We start from the raw sequence: 21588 nt of genomic DNA on the forward strand, positions 1-21588 counted from the left end.
CTGCAGCATTCCTGGTTTTCTTCTAATTGATGTGTGAATTTTTTTCCGTGTATGGCTTTTTTTTCTTTTGGTTAGTACTTTGGATTGGCAATTTTGATGCTGCTGTAGTCAGATCTGAGCTGGCCAGTTTTCCTGGGTGGGTTATAAGAGAAATTATTTCCGTGCTATCCCATTGCCTTTGGTGCAGTTCCATAATTTATGGAAAAGAGAAAAAAAAATCTCAACTACATTGCACTTTGTGCATGTCAGCCAGAAGAGGGAGCCAATATAAACCCAATGGCAGTCAATGAACAGATTTCAGTTGATAACAAAAAATGTTTACACATTTGCAGGAGACTTCATACGGTGTTTTATAGTCCATACTAAATAATACATAAATTTTCAGGGGAACAGATGCTAAAACATAGGAATTGCTCCTCTAATTTAGTAACCTTGTTCCAGTGGAGGCCAATATGAGGTTGTTTAGATGAAAAAATTATGCTCTCATCAGGCTTGTTTGTACTAGAAGAAGTAGGGATATATCTTTATTCTCCATTGAAGTGCTCATGGTAGAAATGAAAACTTTTTTTAAGGATGCAATGGGAAAAGAGTAAATATTCTAGTTACAAATAAAGGATTGCTCCTCCAAAGCACTATATATAATTATAAAAAAAGTGAGTATTGTAGCTTCTAGTGTTTATATCCTGAAATGTAAAGACCTTTGTCCTGGGTAATAGGAGATTAGTAGTTTTTTCTCTTTTTCATCTGAATACATACTCATTTCCTCATCTTCCCATACTTCAGTACCTTGGCAATATTCCTGGTATATTGTTAAAAAGAAAAAGATGTTGCTTTTATCCTTTTCCTTGTGGTATGGGATGATGTGAACTCCCGATTGACCACTCATCTGCAGTTCTGGGGTTTTTTTAAATCAAGCGCTGTGCTGGGTTTTCCCCATGGAAAACTTGTGTCTTTAGGTTTGACTTCTTCAAAATCCTATATGTTACTGCAGTTTTGGACACTGTGCTGTTGCTCTGACGTATCAAAGAGGCTCCTTCCTGTCTTTAGTCTTTTTTTTTTTTAATCCTGACATGTAAAGGAATTGAAATCAATTTGTAGTGTTCCAGGGATCAACCTACCTCATGGAGTTATTTGGAGCTTTTCCAACATGTCTGAGAGTGCTTGTGAGTGGGAGTCATAATAGCAGTGTTTAGCTGGGCACCAAGGAACAAATATTTCAAAAGGTTCAAATGGCCAAGGAGCCCTTCTTAGCTTTCTACAACTTATGGGCAGGGTTGTGAGCAAAGCATCAGTCCCAAGGAGCCAGAGCGCTTTCCCTCTTTCTCACAGGGAGCAGCAAGGTCAGTACAGGAGCAGAGGCACTTGAACTAGATCCACCTGGGTAAAAAAAAGGAGCAGCAGCATCACTTTGCTAGAATATTCAGAGGTGAATTTATTCCTGAAGCTGCATTTGAACTGAGTTGTCACAATGAAGAGCCTGGTTAGTTTAGGTGGAACTGATTTCACTTTCTCCAGTGTTAATCCAAGATGTGAATATTGTATCATTCAGTATTTTCCAAATTGTGGTGTATAAATCATGTCATAATAAATAGATCTTCACTGATCTGAGGATTCAGATTGTATTCTTTGTTATTTTTAGTCAAAAATTTGACAGTGAAGGGCATCAGAAGGTCTGTTAGATTTTGATAGTGATCCATGGTCCAGGAAGTTTGAAAACTGATGGTGCATCTTTTACTGTGAAGACTTCATATTTTTTTCAGACTATGTCTTTTCGTTGTCCAGCTATAAAAAACCAAACCAACAAAGCTTTTCAGAATAAAGCCATTAAATCTATTAAATGCAATATTTAAATTGTGCAGGAGAAGAAAAAAAAATAGGAAGTTTGAAAACTGATGGTGCGTCTTTTACTGCGAAGACTTCATATTTTTTTCAGTCTTTGTCTTTTTGTTGTCCAGCTAAAAAACAAACAAACAAACCAACAAAGCTTTTCAGAATAAAACCATTAAATCTATTAAATACAATATTTAAATTGTGCAGGAGAAGAAAAAAAAAAGAAAGTGTCCACAAGTATATTTGGAAAGTCTAAGGTACTTAAAAGTCAAGGAATTTCTACTGCTGCAGAAACAGAAGTCTATGATAGATGTCTCATTATATCAGGTATCTGTGTAGCAGTGTTACTTTTTCTTTCGGGTTTGAAAACATTTATTGTTTTCACTTTTCTTACTGAAACACTTTGACTAGATTTAAAAAGGGAGTGTCCACAAGTATATTTGGAAAGTCTAAGGTACTTAAAAGTCAAGGAATTTCTACTGCTGCAGAAACAGAAGTCTATGATAGATGTCTCATTATATCAGGTATCTGTGTAGCAGTGTTACTTTTTCTTTCGGGTTTGAAAACATTTATTGTTTTCACTTTTCTTACTGAAACACTTTGACTAGATTTAAAAAAAAGCAACCAAAAAGCCAGCCCTCCACCCCTAAAAAACAACAGAGGTTACCTTTCTTTGCTGTAATTGGAGAACTAGAATGGAAGGATGTAGAAATTAGGGTGACCACCTTCAAGCTTGTGGGTTGAAGTAGTTTTTTTGCCATTTTCTGCCCCCCAAAAGCCTTATTGATATGCAGTGAAGAGCCTTCTGTCATGTGGCTGTGTATCTCTTTGGTACCTGAAGCTGGCTGCATCAGGGTGTATAGTTACATCTTGGAGGCTGACTGAGACTGAAATTAGATTTTCTCTTTGAGCTGTCTCTTGGTGGCATCTTCCAAATTCCTGATCCATTTGCTGAGTCTTGAGTTCCACAGCACATTTAAAATGTTGTGGGAGGGGTTTGATATTTGTAAGTGGATTCAGAGTGCAGTGTTGGTTCATTTTTAGAGATATTTATTAGGGCCAGTGAGACAAAATGTATTTGGTGTGGCAAGGTTGGGTGTAGTCACGTGCAGATCGTCATATAGAGATAATTTTAAATGCTGGTTTGCCTGAGAGTATAAGTATATGAGTATGATTTATTCATTATCTTAATCACTGGTGTATGCATGAGTGGCAGGAGGAATACACAACTGCATTGTGGAAAGACAGGATATAGTTACAGATCTCTCTGATCTGAAACCTACTATGAATGCCATCCTGAAAAGAGGCACTTAATTTTGAATACTAAGTGTATGGATAATGAAGGGATGTGAGACTAAAAAGTCTGTCAAATGATTGCGGAAATGCTGAGGTCTTTGTTTAAATCACAAATGTGACTTCTGCCCTTCATGCCAGGCTAAGAAATGCTGGAATGTGCTTTTGAAGGACCATAGCTCTGTTTGTACTTGTCCAGTTAAAAGTCTGTCTTGCCATTACATGTTATCAAATTTTAATTTATTTTTAAATTTTATTTTTATCATGAGCTAAACTGTGAGTAAACTTCATGCCACATGCTTAGGTCACTTCAATTCCTTTCTGCCTTCTCCTTTGTAATGCTGCTTCAGTCAGATATGCTGCTAAATCCTGGGAAGTGTGAATTTTTTTGACTTTTTCATGGTGATCCAATATTCAATGTTTTACACACCTTTGCTCAAAGAAAAATCTTCTTGTCCTTACACTAGACAGACATGCAGGTACTCGATTTATGGCTACAGGAAATTTCTTTCCTGCTTGTAGTAGTGACTGATGGTATTCAATACAATAAAATAGTGCATGCTGTTTTAGTCTGCACTGAGGGAATGAATGTATGTGAAATTGTTGTCTTGCATGTGTCAGTGTTTTATGCAAGATGTTAGGTATTTTTTTTCTCCATTTGCTCAGACATGTGCTTGAGAAAAATTGACATGTAAAAGGAATGACTGTAGGTGATTTTTCATTTTATTCAAGCTTTGACTTTCCTGGTTTTATGTGTACAGAAATGTTGAACTGTTTCTAATCCAAGACGTGTACTTAGCACAGTTCAATTGTTGTAGTAGTGAAATTGGCGTATCGGTTTAAAGCTGCTCGTATTGACATAGCATTGTCAGTGAATGGGAAGTCAGGAATAAATATTAATACAACTGTGAGGTATCTCTTTGTTTTTTCTTGGTATAATCCCATCTGCAGCTGATGGAGCCTCTGTGGAGAATACCAAAGCGGCTCTCAGTGCCTGACTGTAAGGGGGAGCTGTTGGCTTGCCTGTTTCAGGAACTCCCTTATGGCTGTGCTTTCAGAGCCTTTCTGAACTGGACTGGAGTCACACCTGTGCCCAAGGTGACCCAGCCCTGTTCTGTGTGCTAGCTCATCTCTTGGAGCTGCTAATGTGCTGATATTTGATTGCTAAGCTGGACTTCACCATTTTCACACCCCTCAGTTTCTTCCCTTCTCCTGAGTTACTGCCCATCCTGATCTATCTCCCAGCCTGGCTCAGTACCCTGCTGCATGGACCCTTGCCCTGGCTTGGAGAAGGAGCCTATGACTTGGAGGCACTTAGAGATAGTGCCTGTGACTTTTTCTTTGGCAGGATTAGGGCTCAGGCAGGTGCTGCATTATGACTCAATGTATTTAATGGTTCTTGTGTGTTTGTGTTTCCGCATCTGATATAAACCACTGAAATAGAATTTTGCTTTAGACTGTAATTGTTATATCAACATTTCAGAAATAATACAGCAGTAAGGAGAATAATTTCTATGTACTTGTTTATATATATATATATGCTGTATTTTGAAGGCTAGTGTCCAGACTGTCCGTTCTTTGCAATGGTCTGAGGAGTGTCTTAAGCTGAAGGAAGGAGTAAAGGAGAAAAGGAGGAAGAGAATTTCATGTCCTAAAATACTGCTGATAGGTAAAATAACAAATGTTCCTTCTAATGTGTAAATACAGTGTATTCTGGTCAAAAGAGGGAACATCTCTGTTGCCTGAAGGGTGTTTCTGGCTTAGTGAGTGAGTCAGTCAGTCAATAGAAAAAATAGCTACCTGTGCAGGGTTGTTCAGAGCAGGAAGCTAATTTAGCCACTCTGTGTTCCTCTGTGAGGGACCCTGTGTCTCTCCACTGGCCACCTGGTAAGCCTAAGACAATTATCCTCCCTAGGCAAATGCTGGCCTCTCTGAATTCCCCTGGCTTTCAAAACCACGTGCTGGGTGACCAATCTGCCTTGCTGACAGAAAATTAGTTGTAGGGTGGGTATTATCTTCTTGTTTCAGTCAAGGTAGGGTTAATATCAGTAAGAAGAAGGGGGTTTAATCTTTCAGATGAGCACTTGAATAAAGAATCTGTTATTTGAAAGTATGATACTTTGTTTGTCAAGCTGCTGCCTTTTGGTTAGTAAAGGCATTTTTGTTAGATTGGTGGCGAATCAGTTTATTTGGTATTTATACATTCCCTTTTTAATTTAGTATTTTCTGCAGCACACTAAGAAGATTAAGAGAAGAAATGTTTTCTAAATCTGCCAGCAATCTCCTTGTGTCTAGCAATACAAAGTTAAATGCTACTGGATTTTTTTTTGTATTTCTTCAATGCACTGTGGTGCTAGTTTGCCTGCTGTCTAAACTCAGACTCTTCATTCATTGTGTCTGTAGGAAATGTGCTAGAAACTAGTCCTAATTAATTGTATCTAGCATTTGTGGAATACCAGGGATTCACTTGAACTTTTTGTTTAGAGCATTTATTGCTCTGAAGGCATCAAACTGCAGTTAACAACTCATGGATGCCCACAGAAGTTGTTTTAAGGTTACACACTATTCGTGGCATCTCCTGAGTAAGAGCTATTTGTGTTGGGAGGCTTAATGGAAAGAAAATCTCAGTGCATGGTTTTTTCCCTCTGTGTGTGCTTGATTGACTAGGGGAAGGTAGAGGAGGAGGGGTAGGAAAAAGCACTAGAAACACTTTCACAACTGGCTCTCCCTGCCCTCAAGATTTCACCCCAGATATGGGGGATTTGTACAGCTGTAAGGATTTCCAACAAAAGTACTCTTTAGATTGTAAAACCACCTGCTTGTTTCCCCAAGACACAAAGCCTCCAACAGTGTTGTTTAATGAATGTGTTTTATTGGTCTCTCTGAAAGGATATAGATTTGCTGGTATGTATCTGGCTAGGATTACCTGGTCAGAAACATATGGGGATATGCAGAATACAGAAATCTTCAACTTGCAGCAGATGTGGTGGGGAGCAGTGTCCAAATGAAGAGCAAGTCTGCCACATCCAAAACCAGCTGTTCCTGTGCTTTGTAACTTATCTGGATACCCCCACCTGAGATCATGAATCCTTAAATGCCCCAAAGACAAAATTCTTGTTCACAAAAAGGATGCTGTGTGTGGAAATATACAGGAAAATGGTAGTCCTTAAATGAACATAAACTATATTCAGGATGAATCAACTGTAAGCAGCTTCAGTCTTGTTAAACTGCCTGGGTTTGGTTTGTTTTGTTGGTTAGTTTTTGTTTTGTTTTGTTTCTTTTTTTTGGGGGGGGGTAGTTTTGTGTTTGTTTTTTTGTTTTTGTTTCTTTTTTGTTGTTTTGGTATTTCTTTTACATCATCCAAATACTAAAAGAGTTGAAGTGCTATAAACTATATCCAGGATGAATCAACTGTAAGCAGCTTAAGTCTTGTTAACTGCCTGGGTTTGTTTTGTTTTGTTTGTTGGTGAGTTTTTGTTTTGTTTCTTTTTTGGGGGGGGGTTGGTTTTGTGTGTTTTTTTTTTGTTGTTGTTGTTGTTTTGGTATTTCTTTTACATCATCCAAATACTAAAAGAGTTGAAGTGCTGACAAATGCCATTGAGTTCCTTGTGTTTTGTAGTTTTTGGGGTGTTATTTGCATACACTGTGTAGAGTGCTTTGTTCTGCACGGTAATATTCAAAGTAACTGAATCAGAAAAGGAGACATGCTTATTTGTAAATTATTATTTTCCTATAGCTAATCATATTATTTAATGGTAGAAATAAACCAGATTTTTTTGAGCATTTTTGTTCTTACAGAGATTCATCTCTGCATTTAGTGAACAGAATTTGTATTAAGTCACAGTTTTTATGTTTGTTTTTCACAGTGCAGGCTTAGCAGGTAAGATTCCCACTTTAAATAGAGAATGAACTTTCATTGATTTTCGTTCTGGAGGTCACTGATGCAAAAGGTGGTGTTTTTGTGTTTTTGTTCTAGTTGTTCTCCAGCATTAAAGATGGTGAAGGTTTACAGCTGTTTGAGCAAGGCCATCGCACTGCACACAAGCAGGAGTGTCACACCATGGAGGCAGTGAGGCTGGTGGAGTTCAACCTGAAGCAAGTGCTCACGAAGCTCATGACTCACATCTTTGGTGATGGTAGGTTCTTGCACCTTTTCCCCTAGATTACTCATGCCTACAGACATTTAGGCTTTGGAGAAGCATTTTGCTGCATAACACAGAAGGGAAGCTTAGGGGTTGTGTTGGCAGCTGGTAATACAGAAACAGCCAGATGGGTTTTTCCAAGAGGCCACACATTCCTCTCTGGGTTTTCCTAAATACTGGTGCACACAGCACTGTGTTGACTCAGCAGGTTTGTGTGAAAATGTTTAGGTGTGCAGCATGTCAGAGTAACTTGGTGGGCACAAATGCAGGTGGGGATGTGTGGAGACACAGCTGCCAGCAGCGGTCTGGCAGAAGCTGTGTGCTAAAGGCCTGCCATTTTGGGTCCTCTGAGAAGAGGCAGCTCCAGCACAGAACTCTGCAGGACCCCCTTTGCTTCATCAGTGTGGGTCCTGTGAGAAGAGGCAGCTCCAGCTCCAGCACAGAACTCTGCAGGACCCCCTTTGCTTCATCCTTCTGGGCCTCCTGTGTCCCTGGAGGGATGGGGCATGGGTGCAACGTCACATCTGGGGTCCATGGGGCAGCGTTCAGATCCCGCACCAGCAGCATGGGGATGGGCAGGAGTAGGGAAGGGGTGCCTGTGTCCATGTGCTGCATCCTTTGTGCAGATAAATTAAACCTTCCAGCTGAGAGCAGACTGTGTTTGCTAAGTTCATATCAAGCTGAACAGTAATTGTTTTTCGGTACTTACAGTGGAATGAGGAAGGGTAATGGGTGTGTATATGAATGAAGTATTCTCTCCTCAGATACCTGCTTTCAGTTTCAGGAATTGAATTTATAAATGGCCTGAGTCAAAATTGCTACATTAATGCTATTTCTTGGTCAGGAGGCTACTCTTCTGAGCTGATTCGTTTTTCTGTTGAGGAAATACTGGATGGTATTAGAATGCAATGAGGTATCTTGCCTACTTTCTAAGGTGTTTTAAGATGTTTACTGCACTTAGAGCAGTAGTTCCAAGAGTGGATTGATAATGATACCAGGTTCTATATATGACTGCTTGAATATATTTCTGAATTTTTCAAGTTGACTTATAGCATGCAAAACCTTTACCAGTTATTGTTCTATTCCACCTGAACAAAAATTTTGACATTCCTCAGCTCAAAGCTTCTTGTAGGTGTATTTTACTTAACAGTGACCTTTTTAAACATACAAAATTGGGATGAAAGTGGGTAACAGTAAGAATGATACATGTAGATCAACCTCAGATGCGGAGGATGTTTACAGTGAGCAATTTCTCTGAATTATTAGTGGTATCTCAGACTGCAGTGGCATCCTTCTCTAACTGTTGACAGATACTGCACTTTAAGCCTCAGCATGTTAGCTGTTACTAGTTCTTATACATTCCACCCAGTAGCTAAAAAGACATTAAAATATATTCATAAATTATTTAAAATGTACAAACTAAAGGTAGATGCCACCTTCTTACTGTTGGGGTTTTCTATTTCTATACCCCCAACATTTTTCCTGGAATACAAACACAAGATATAGTTACTGCAATTAATTTAATATGGTTTTAAATTTAAATTTACATATGTATGTGTATATATGTGTATTTGCCCCATTCATGGAAATACAGGAATTAAAAGTATTCAAAGTTCATGTTAGGCACAAGGTATATGAGACTGGTGCACTGCAACTGTCTTGGGGCACACATAAATAAATTTGTCTTTTGATAGCTGTCATCTTTTAACTAGCATTTTACTCTTTGCATGGTACTCTTAATTACTTTTTGTATCTTGACTCCTATAAATTTTGACTCAATATTTAAAATGTGTTTAATGTGTTGCTCTTGGAAAATTTCTGTTTTTCCTATATGTGGATATTTCATAAGGCACCATGTTCTCTTAAAAGCAAAAATTTACTTCCTTTATCCTTGGCATCAGTTGTATTCTGTACAACCTGTTCTGTCAGCAGAATATTGTAGTGAAGTTGCACATCTTTTCTAGCAGGATAGCATGACCCCACTGCTGCAGTGAATGACTGAAATGTTGCATTGTCATACAGTCAACTGTTTTCTGTAGGCAGATTGTTTGGATTGTAGATTAAGCTTGCTGTACATGTTAGTTTTACATAAACTGGCTTGTACCTGAAGTCCCGGACTTGGAAATTGTGCATCTGCAGTGCTTCTCTGTGAATTTACTGGCTCAGGTTAATGGCAGACTGAGGATCTCTGCAGGATGTCTGCAGAAAGTCATATCACTGACTTGCCCTCTTTTTTATTTTTCCCCTCTGCATTGTTCTAGGTTAGTTTTCATAATATTTAATGAGACAGTTGGGTTCTACCTGTTTCCTACCACACTATTTGGACAATTCAGTATTGACAAAACAAAGTTGCTTAAAAATCACTGTGTTGTCCTAAGGAAAGTCAAAGAATTCATAGAGTCTGCACTTACCCTTATTACAAAAGTTTGTCTTTTTACGTCTTTCTGGTTTTGCAACAGTCAAAGGAATGACAGATATTAGAGGAGGGAGAAAGTTCTGGAGCATCCAATCAGTTGTCTTATAAACTTGGCAATATAAAGTAGTTATTTTTATGGCATTTGCTGGTGGTATGACATGCCTGATTTTGCATTCTACAAATAACTGTCTTTCAGTTTCTTCCATTTTTCTGTCAGGAAGATATTTTAGATAGTGCACCTAGACATCACTTTTCTTAGTTTTTCTCTGTTACTTCCATGAAGTGCACACTTAAAATCCACTAATTAAAGTTACACATCCATCTCCCCATACAGTTCTGCCAGTGTAGGTAGTCTGTTAGTTCTCATTTTAGTTACCTAGTAACAAGGCTGTCCAAGATTTCCTCGTAAAGTTAGCCAGTCTTTTTCAACTATGGTTCTTTTTCTAACACCTCTGTAGTTTGCAAAAAGCTTTCTGTGCCCTGAGAGGTTCAGAAGTAATCTTACTATAGCAAATAGAAAATAATGATTGTGTGCTGGTTCTGTGATTTGTTGCTTCACATGAAATGGCTCAAAATTCCCTGCTATGCCATATTTATCTACCCAGTTCCTAGGCACTGGTAAGGGAAGGCAGGAGAGTGAGTAATGCTGTCCTTTGATGGCTTTGCCACTGCTGGGTCTCACTGAACTGCCACTGGATATCTTTTAAATCAAACATGTTCTGCTCATTCTCCTTAATTCTGTTGTACTGATACCTCCTTTGAGTGCTTGGAGATCTATGAGTTTAATGAGTTAAAAAAATAAATTATAAAGGACATAATGGTCTGGCTAATAACTTCTGAAAAATGTGAGCTAATGCAGGTTTATATGGGCAGCTAGCTCCTGTCTGCTGCAAGTATGATGAATTATCTGAAACAATGAGGTGCAGAGTACTTACAAATTGACACACACCTCAAGAGGCCACAGTTCAATACCTTCTGTGCTTCCCAGCACCCTCCTTGCACCCCTCTCCTTTTTATTCCATAACCTTGTCTCTAAAAATAATCCTCACAGCAACAAAGAGAATTTCTGGTCAGTGAAGACCATCTGGGTCTCAGGCTTTGTTGCTTCTGTGCTGTAGTGTAGTAATAGGCTGCTTTAATGTGTTTGGTTTGTTCTTTTTTCTTTTCTTTCTTTTTCAGTGGCTTTGGTCAAGCCTTTTTCATTATGAGACTCAATTAGGCTAGCACTTGTTTAGTTTAATATCTAATAACACCATTACTTTTGAGTGCAGGCTATGGCCAATTCCTTACCTGGACTCAGTGTTCAGAAATAAGAGTAATTATTCACTATTTCCATACTGATCTCACATATAAGTTACTGTATTGGGTTTGCATGGCAAGGTTTTGGTAGCAGGGAGACTGCAGGGGTGGCTTCTGTGAGGAGCTGCCAGAGTTTGCTCCATGTCTGACAGAGCCAGTGCCAGCCAGCTCCAGGATGGACCCACTGCTGGCCAAAGCTGAGCCCATCAGTGATGGTAGTGGTGCCTCTGGGATAACACACTTTAAAAGGGAGGAAAAAAATCCTGCACAATTTGCAGCCAGGGAGAGGAATGAGAACATGTGTGAGAAGCAGCCCTTCACATACCTCTGTTGAGACATAAGGTCAGTGGAGAAGGAGGGAGAAGAAGGAGAGGTGCTCCAGGTGCCTGAGCTGAGATTCCCCTGCAGCCCATGATGCAAACCATGGTGAAGCAGCTGTGCCCCTCCAGCCCATGGGGGTAAAGAGGTCCATCTGCAGCCCATGGAGCACCCCATGCTGGAGCAGGTTGATTCCCAAAGAAGGTTGGAACCCTGCTGGAAACCTGTGTTGGAGCAGGCTTCTGGCAGGACCTGTGACACTGTGGAGAGAACCATGCTGGAGCAGGAGGTTCTTGAAGGACTGCATGCTGTGGAAGGGACTCCTGGTGGTGCAATTAGGAAGGACTGTCTTCAGTGGGTGTGACTCCACCCTGGAGCAGAGGAAGAGTGGAAGAGAAAATGAGTCATGAGCTGGCCACAGCCCCCATTCCCCATCCCCACTGCTAGTGAGGAGGAGTTAGAGTTTTTGGGAGTGGAGTTGAGCCTGGAAGAAGGGGGGGATGGGGGAAGTTGTTTTCAAGATTTAGTTTTTATTTCCCATTATCCTGCTCTGATTTGATTTGTAATAAATTGAATGACTTTCCCCAAGTCAACTCTATTTTGCCCATGACTGTAATTGCTGAGTAATCTTTTCCTGCCCTTATCTCGACCCATGAGCCTTTCATTAAATTTTCTACCCCTAGTCCAGTTGAGGAGGGGAGTGGTAGAGCAGTTTTGCTGGGAGCGTGGTATTGTGTCTGATAACAAATAATTTCTTTGAACTGGAAAAGTTATGGAGTTTGTGTCTAGTAGTCAGGCCTTGATTAGATTCAGCAGTGTGCTCTTGTAAGTGCCTGTTTTAAGAGAGATATGTGTCTCTTGGCCTCCTAAAATTCCTAGAAAAGATCAATTTTGCCAGTATTTCATAGGCTGTATGTGAAGAAATACACTAGGTCAAATCAGGAAAATTTTATAGTACTATAGGAAGCCTAATCATCATAATCCTTTAAATTCCTTAGTGGTTTAATTTGCTGAGTGTAAGCGATGCCCTTTACTCCTTGGGAATATACTGAGCACAAGACAATATTTTGTATCTAAATAATAAATGTACCCATTTATTCCATGACACTCTATAGAAATGCAGTTAATGTTGCCAAAGGCTGAGCACCCACTTCTTTTCAGTGAAGTCTTCTAGAGCCAAAAGTCTGAAAGAACACTTGAATGTAAACTATCTACTAGGTAGAGGTATTCCCAAATGGCCTGGATACTGTATGAATAAAATTATTGTGGTATGTGGGATTAACTATTAATTTAGAGAACAAAATGAAGGTGATAGTTGTTTCTTCATTGTGAATTTGTTTTGGTTTATTCAGAATGTTGTTTGTTTGCTTATTTGCATTTAAACCAGAAGCCTCTTAATTATACTCATCTTAAGTACTAATATGCATTAAAATTCAAAAATAAAAAGAGCTTTAAATTCTTTTTTACCTTTTAAAATTTATTTTAATTAAGAACAAACAGCTGAGAAATCCTTTTATTTGCAGAGCTTCATTTTTTAAGTAATCAGAGGATTAATAAGAAACCATTATCTGAATGTTGTTATTGAACCCAAAGTAGTTGAATATTCAATGCAGTTGCTGCAGTTGCAAATTTTGCAAGCTAAATTAGAATATTTTATATGTGCACAGCCCAAGGATTAAAAATGCCAAGATCAGGAAATTAAAAAAAATGTTTTCTGAGCACTATATTATTGTATGCACGACTCTTTTCATCTATGTATTTTTTTGTCATGCAGACAAAAAGGAGCAATCAAGTGATTGCTGTCACACTACAATTGTGACATGAATGAAACTATTGTAAATACTTCTAGTTTTCTGAGTTCTGTCTGTACAATTATAAAAAACGTTTTCCGTTACTCATATACTTTCCTGAGATTGGTTTTTAAGAAAGCAGAGAAAATCTAGAAGTGCCAGTCTGTTTGATTTGAAACTTGCCCTGCCATTTGAAATTTCATAGCATCTAGAAAAGTTCCCTGTGACTGTTAAGAGGTATTTTATGTTTTGGCCAGGCATGTACATCTTTGTTGTGAATCATTGTTTCAGTTTCTGTAGCTGCATTTCATGTTTCAGAGGTAATCAATGAAGATGTAATTCTTGAGGTTACTTTAAATATTTTCATTTGAAAAACATTTAGTATGAATCATGCAATTTAAGGTTTTACATTCCTCTTATGAAACAATCCCAAAAAAACTTGAAGATCAAACCAGGAATGTTAACAGTTGCTGTCATACACACTACCTTTGCCTTTCAAAAATAAGGTTCAGCTCCTTATTTTTGAAGCTGGACCTGCCTGGTTCTTAATGATCCTAACTCTGATTAGCATTTGGCTTAATTGAAAAGAAGGTGTATTTGGGGTTAAGGCATTAGCTTAGCTTACAGAATTTGCATTTCAGTTCTCTATCAAGTTTTTATGGTTCATGTTTCTGAGACTTCTTTCCTGACACCTAATGGTTAGAAAAAACATTTTAGTGAAACAAAGCGTCTGTAAATCATTAGAACTAGTACTCATCAAATATAATGAGCACTTTGACAACAACTCTGCTTTTGGCAGCACTGAAGACCTTGGGAAGGAAGACCTTGTCCTCTTCTGGCTGCACTGCTCTGAGATGCCAGGACTTTCCTTGCTCTGTGCAGTGCTGTCTGCAGAGGTGCTGAGCTGAGGAGGATGGTGGGGAATTACCAAGTGGGGATTTTCCCGTACACTTATCTACCAGGTCCAGAATGCTCTGTGCATGTGTTGCATACCTTAATAATATGCAACTCTGAAAATATATTTCTATTTGTGTATATTAATATCTATTTTTAACTTTCATTTTTAAACATATACAGATAGAATAGCTCTGTGTTTTAATTAAGTTTTGATGAAAAAAAATTACTTGCCTAGACAATCCATAAAATACTAAGTAAAAATTAAAGACTTAGCTAGCTTTTCCTGTGAGAAGCAGTTAGTCATTTCCTGGTGCAAAGAATAACAAAATTACTGACTTTCCCATTATCTTGGCTCATTTTTGTTCGATGCCAGGTGGTTACTACTTTGACAAATGATTGATTTGGTTTCAAAGGGTGCTTGAATTGCACAAAGCATATTTCATATTAGAAAAGACATGGTCATTTTTTTCCACAGGTTTTAAGATTTATTGCCTCGCACAAGTGTTGTAAATTAGTTTGTTTGCTATTTATTTTCTCTGGATTGCTGTAATTCATGTCATTAGTTGAAGGGCAAATTTTACAGATGGTTGGAGGGATGGCCTTTTAAGCATACACCCTTTCATATTTATTTATTTTTTAAACACTGCTACAGGACTGCAAGTCAGATGGGTAGATTGCTACTTCCCATTTACTCACCCTTCCTTTGAGATGGAGATCAACTTCCAAGGAGAATGGATGGAGGTCCTGGGCTGCGGGGTCATGGAGCAGCAGCTTGTTAACTCAGGTACCGAAACTCCTTTACTTCATTGACATCTCTGTTAGCAAGCACTTCTAGCACAATCAGCTTCACAGCCTGGAATGCCCCTTCTACCCCGGTGAGCACAGACATGTCCGCATGGCAGCCGCCGCAAATACTCCTCAGGTGGAGTGCAGCCCTCGCATGCTGTGGTTTGAGGGTAGCGACTGAGCGAGTGACCTGAAGCCTGCAAACAGAAGGCTTGCCTTTTATTGTGTGCAGTAAGGAGACAGAGGGATGCCAGCTTTAAAAGAAAACCTACAAGGGTGTGCAGGGTTTTTTTTCCTTTCCCAAGAGATGCCAAGTGCGTTCTTAGTTACGACTTAAAAGAATCGCAAATAACATGCCTTAATATTTGGAATATCAAAATGCTCCTCTGTGTCTAAGGCATAGAAAGAGGAATGTGATATCTTTCATATTGCTGTTTGCACGCTGGGTAAATGGTGGGTAGCTTTTTTCTTTTGTTTTATTGCTTTTCTCCTCAGGTTGGTCATTTATGAGGTTGTAAATTGCATTAAAAGCAACATAATTTATTTTAATTGAAATTATTACAGAGCAATTTCACCTGCCCATTTTGCTTTCTAAAACTGACACATAAGTATTAAAATACATCAATTTCTCCTTTCCTTCTTTTTCTAATTATTTTTTTATTTGGAGAATTTTGCATGCTTGCTCATAGTGAAGATAGGCAATTCTTAGGAAGCACAGGACGGTGTACATGCACTCGGTGTTGTTCAGTGTCTTCCAGTACTATTTATTAGGTATGTGAGCCTTTTGGAATATGATCTCTGTAATTCCAGCAAGCGGGCTTTCAGATAGCCAACATAACACTCAGTTGATTTTTTTCCCACTGGTTTGCTAAGTTGTTTTTGTATTTTCATGTGCTCTAAATTCTTCCTATTGAAGACCAAGTACAATAACTATGAATTACTTAATTTTGGCATCATTTACTTGGCACAGCTTGTTTTCCTCAAAGTTTGCTTGCATTTTAATGTGATCATTTTCCTTTTAGAAAGATATCCTCTTCCAGAGTTTCCCCACAATGAATTAATGATTTATGCTAATGTTCTCTCAGGTTATTATCTTCATAGTGTGGTAGATACAATACAGCTTCTAATCAGTCTCGGAAGTGAAAGACTGCTGTGTAATATTGTTTCCATTAGATGTAACACACCAACATCCAGGCTTTCTGCTTCAAAAGCTTTTATGTTAATCAACTCTTATGATTAGGATGCTCTAATGGGTGTGAAAAGAGCCAAACTGTGTCCCTAAACAATTACTGTATACATTTGTGTGTGTGTGAATGGATGTACATGTAACACCAGAGGTTTCTGCAGCACTTTTTTTTTTTTTTTTTTTTTTAGCGTTCTCATGCGTGGGCTTCCATAGCACTTTCTCACCCTTGAAATTTCACATTTTTTAAATGTTAGACCAGATCAGGATTTTCCAAGGGAGAACAGCCAGTCTCATTCTTAGTCATTAATTGGGTAATGGATCCAGTCTTCTGGACCATTCAGATTTTCTATGTTAGCAGCAAGCAAGGTTTCTGTTGCCTTGGTGTGTAGATGAGTAAGTATAATTTAGTAAAGGCTGCAAGTACCATCTTCATTAAAGCAAATTTTGCTATTGATTATTTTTTAAGAGCTTTTTGCATTCGGGAAAGTCTCCTACAACAAAAAAAAAGTAGACTATGGTGTTATTTACTATTTTCTAACAGTTATAGTATTTCTAACAGTGATATTATTTTAAAAGAAAAACAGAAATCCTATTACAGTGTTTTTATGTAATCATTAAAAAAATGTGCAGTACTCCAAAGATGCACTGAATTGTAAGGGATGATGTTACATGTTCCCTTAAAGGCTGATGGTATTTATCTTCCTGGTTTTGTGTGCTTTCTTTTTCATCTTTATCCCATAACGTAATTTTAATAGGAGTGCTGTGTATGAATTTCAATATAAATGAGGGTTTGTTCTGGTTAATCCTGGAAAAAATACAGAAACTTTGCAGTATAGTAGAAAGTACTCCCAGTTTTAGGTCCATGATGAGTATACAAGGAAATTCTGTGGTTCAGTAGAGCTAATTTCAATTAACACCCAAGGTATGTATTTCTGTACTTCAGGAGTTAGTTATCTAAACTTTGTGAAGCTGGCGTTCATTGGTAGGTGCCCAAGTTTCAAGTCTTCATAAAGTTCTACAGTTCAAACCTTTGAATACAGGACATTGCTTGCTCAGAGGCTGTGATCACTTAGTGTTGCTTAGTAACTGTGAAATTGGAAGCAGTTAGGGTGTGATCCTTTGCTGATGGAAATCAATGGCAATGTTCTCAGTGCTCAGTGTTGCAGAATATGTTAGCTGAGGATGGAAGCAAGTAAATTGAACTAAAGTTTACATCAAAACCATAAGACTATAAGCCAAATAATTTAAAAATAAAACCAAACCCAAACACTCTCCCCCCCAATCCCAAAACAAACCCAAACCCCCAAACAAACAACAAAAATAAGAGAATCCCGTAATTTTTTTGATAAGACTTCTCGTGATGTTTTTAACTCCTGAGGAATACAATAAAATAATGTAAGGGTGGCACACCAGATCCAACCTCAAGTCCAAGGCGTTGCTGTATCATGATGATGTATCACTTCCCAAGCAGTGCCTACAGGTGAGTAGAACAGCATGGTTATACTGATCCTTCCCTGATATGCTCTTGCAGCTGTGTCTTTCCTGAGCTGAAAGTGGTATGTTTGCTTTCCATGGTGGAAATTGTGGAATTTTCTTCCATTCATTTGTTGAAATGTTTGAGTCCCAATAAACTTCTACTCTCTGCAATGTCTTAATTTGCCTAACTTGCATGAGGAATCACTCTTTCTTGTTCTGACCAACAACTTAGAGATACAGTTAGAGCTCTTCTGTCGTGCTCAACTCAGAAGAATTAGTAAGTCTCTCTTTTTCCCTGTTTAAGCCCCTCAATATTTGTTTCGATTTCAGTTGTAGGTGTTGTCACTGACGTCTTTCCAAGCCAAAGAGTGGTGGTCAGACAGTCCCTCCTACATGGGAGCCTAGCCATATGTTGAGTCATGACTGCTCCTGCCTGCGTCTTCTCCAGGCTTCTTTTTTTCCTTTTCTTGTAATTTTTAATATTAATTTTGCTGTGTTGACCTTTAATTATAGTGTCAGAGTGACCCCAATGCGGGAATAACGTACATTGACTCCAATGGTTGCAGAAGGCTGATCAAATGCTTTACTAAGCTATATCACATTACATACTATATTATACTATACTAATGCTAAACTATACTAAAGAAAAATCCCTTACATATAGTCACAACACAGCTTTGACCCAATTGGTCAATCAATCCAAACATCACCAGTGTCCAATTAACAAATCCCTTTTGGGTAAACAATCTCCATAACACATTCCACATGTGCCAAACAACAGATGTAGAAAGTAGAGATAAGAATTGTTTTTCTTCTTCTCTGAGCTTTCTCACTGCCTTTCTCAGGAAAAATCCTGGGGAAGTTGTGTCTGCTGCTCTCTGTGAAGAGAGCTGTGGCCACATTAAATGAGCCTTGAGTTGAAAAAAAAGGGGAGGTTTTGGGATGATGACTGCTGCAGATGATGGCTTTTGATTGCTAGAGGATGTTGAAGCATCTTGGCACACAGCCAGACACTCAGCTTGGGGGGAACTCTGTTTAAGGTGTCATTTCCTGAAATGAACGAAGGCTGCTGTATTTAGGGTACCAGTAAGAGGAATTGATAGAACTTTCCCACTGTATGCAGATTTTTCTACCTTTCACATCAGAAATTAACAATGATATTTACAGTCTCACAAATGGGTTTTTTTACAGTCTCAAATTTTTTTAAAAATTTGATTTTTTATTGTCAGCTTAAAAGGAGTAGGGAATGTTGTAGGGGTTTGGAAAAGGAAATGTCAGCTGAATTTATAGCAAAGGTAGTTGTCCTAGTTTCTTGTTAATTTTGTGAGTATTTCTAATAGCAGAAAATTTGCTAACCCTGTCTCAACATTTTCATGAATACTGTTGAACGTGACAAAAGGAGATTGTTGTGAGTTCTACAAATCATTGCTTTTGTTTTAAAAGGTGGAGGGTTGTTCTCTGTGAAACCTGATTCTTGAAGTGCAAGTCTTTGCCATTTGGAATCCCTTTTACATATTAGTGACAGGACTTATTCCCAAAATTCAAATAGTACTCGGCCCAGGGCTGCCACCTTCAGCCAAATACAAGTCTTAACATGTAGAACTTGTTTGGCTTCAGTGCTGCAGTAAATAAATATTTCTCTTTCTTTACTCATTTATTGAAATTCATTGAAATTGCGATTTGAGTGGAAGTAACAAATTTAAAGTTCTTAACTAGTATGCTCCTTTTTGGTTTTGGCAATAGAATTATCAGTCTGGGCAGTTCTTAGTGGGCAGCAGGTTAACAGAAGAATTATGTCAATGTTGCCTTGCAGGCACAGGACTTAAAAAATATTTTTTGAATATGTTCTTAAATGAAATATTAGTTATGGGTGAGTTAGGTTCATATATCAAGCAGCAGGAGGTATTTTGGACTAGGGGAAATCTAATTTCTTTCATCTATCGGGTTTTTTGGTTTTTTTCTGCTCAGCTCCTGCCTGGTAAATTACATTAAAATGTTTGAGCAGATGGTGCATGTTTGGTTCAGTCGTGTGCCGGCCCATGTTCTGTCTCTGCTAACAGCTCTCTGTGGAGACCTTGAAATAGTTAATGCTGTATGTGTTTGGATGTAGTGTAGAAGGGTAAATATAATGCATTTAAAATACATGCCTGAAACCCTTCAAGGTGAAATTAAAATTATAGAGGTATTGGTGTATTGAGCATTTGAGGCCTCCCAAGAACATGAGGTAGAACTGTTGGATGGACTGGTTCTTCCCACAGGAGCACCCAAAGTGATTTAAATCTGCTGTATAAGCTTCACAGCTCCACATCCCAAATCCTTGGGGTCAGTTTAGGTCACTGTCTGTCTCCTGTACAACCACACTACTGTAGTATCTTGCCTCTCCCAGCCGTTCCTGTGCTTCCTCCCCTGAGACCACGCTGAGATAGCGGTGTCATCGTGCCTTGCTTGTGGGCTGGAACTGAAGTGCACTGGAGGCTGCATGCACAGTGCAGGCAAAGAGTGCAGCTGTCTTGGTTAAAGGGAGCTTTCCTACTGTCCTTTTAAACTCAATAGAAAAAGTCTTCCAGTCGGATAGATGCCTCCTTCAGAATGTGTGGAGCTTTTGGGATCGATCTGCTGGGCAGCCTCTTCTATGTCTGATGGCAGGGGGAGCAGAGTTTCCCAATTTAGGCAGGTACCTGAAGGTAAAGTTAGTATTTCATGAAGATACAGTGTCTCAGATGAAATAATACTAGTGACAAATTAGGAAGCATCTGAGTTTTATTGACATCCCAAGGGTTGCCTGTTGAAGAAACTGAGGCTGAATCCCAGCTTTATATCTCAGCTCCTGGGTCACCCTGTCTCCCTCAATCCTAGTGATTTACATTTGTACATACATGCGTGTGTATATGTGTAAAAATAAATACAGAATGAGACAAATGAAACAAATTGACCAATTAAATACAGAGTGAGGCATATTTGACCTGTTTTAATTTTGGTGTGTGGTTTTCTACACACACCCACACAGTGTAAATCAGAAAAAATGATTGTCACATCTGGCTGAGTTGAGAGACCTGTTGAGCTGGCAGCCATTGAAATTTTGCATTGCTCAGACATGGAGCTGGTGTGGAGTTGGTTGTGGGCTTTTAGAGAAAAATGGGATTGAATTTTTATCTGTTCTTCAGATATTGTACAGATACCCACAAATGTATGGATGTGGCACATCCAGAGATGTGTGCGCCTAAGACAATGGAGATCAGTTTATAAGGGAATAAGTGGTAGGGCAGAGGACCTGACTTCCCCTGAAAATCTGTGGTGTTCCACCCTGTCTGTATGAGGAGAGGAGCTGTGATTGTAGTCACCTGAATGGCTACCAACAAAACGTGTACTTGACTTTGAAATATTTTATATAAAGGGCCCAGTCATGTAAGCTGAGGGGTGTGGAGTGGCAATTTGGTGTTCTTAGTTGACTACCACATCTCTTGACTGTAAAGGAATCAGCTATAGCAAGTGACAGCAGAAATACTGGCCACTTTCTTAGCATCTTCAGACTAACAATTAGTGCCACCCTCCTTTGTGACTGCAAACATCACTGGTGGTTTGCTAAGCATCCCAATCCTGCAAAGAGAGTAGATACAGCACTACTACATATTTACACATGGGCTGAGCTGCAGCTTGGGATTTAAATTTTGGCAGGATTAGATCTGGACTCTTAGGACTTTAAAGGTTCAAGTTGCTAAAGAGCATGTATTTTAAAATTGAGATTACTTTTATATAGAAGTTATTTCTTTTAACTCCTTTCTACTCAAAGAGGAAATTGAAGAGAGTTTATTTCTTGTGTTTGTATGATGATTGCTTTTTGGGGTTGATTTTATTTTAGTTTCTTTTGAACTGACTGGAAGGAAGTCCAAGTTTTGCCTTGATAAGTAATCAAAAACACAGAAATGGGTTATACAGAGGTGATGCTCATGTCAATCAAAGGCTGCATTGTTTTATTATTTTTTTTTCTTGTTCTGTTATCTGTGGCTACACAACCTGGTCTGATGTGTATGTTGTGTTACAAAGTTAGATCTTGACTCTGCCCTTCCCTTTTCCTTGTCAAGGTAACTTGCCTGTTGTTTTCTGCTTCATTTACAGCTATTTTTAAAGCTGTTTTTCCATTAACTTTTTCATACA

General features: G+C 38.6%; 1 protein-coding gene across 4 annotated transcripts in view; it reads left to right on the top strand.

Moving 5' to 3' along the window:
- The window catches only part of FARS2 (phenylalanyl-tRNA synthetase 2, mitochondrial), a 232453-nt gene that overhangs the window by 57928 nt on the left and 152937 nt on the right, over positions 1 to 21588 (top strand). For all 4 annotated transcript variants that reach the window (XR_005627770.1, XM_039712040.1, XM_039712041.1 and 1 more), the window contains 2 exons: positions 7100 to 7259; positions 14638 to 14769. Coding sequence is in view for 3 of the 4 variants with exons in the window: in XM_039712040.1 (XP_039567974.1) it covers positions 7100 to 7259; positions 14638 to 14769 (292 nt within the window). In the remaining variant the exon portion in view is untranslated. The remainder of the gene's footprint in view (positions 1 to 7099; positions 7260 to 14637; positions 14770 to 21588) is intronic.

This window comes from Passer montanus, unplaced genomic scaffold (assembly GCF_014805655.1).
Source record: "Passer montanus isolate IOZ18808 unplaced genomic scaffold, ASM1480565v1 scaffold26, whole genome shotgun sequence".
NCBI classification, from domain to species: domain Eukaryota; kingdom Metazoa; phylum Chordata; class Aves; order Passeriformes; family Passeridae; genus Passer; species Passer montanus.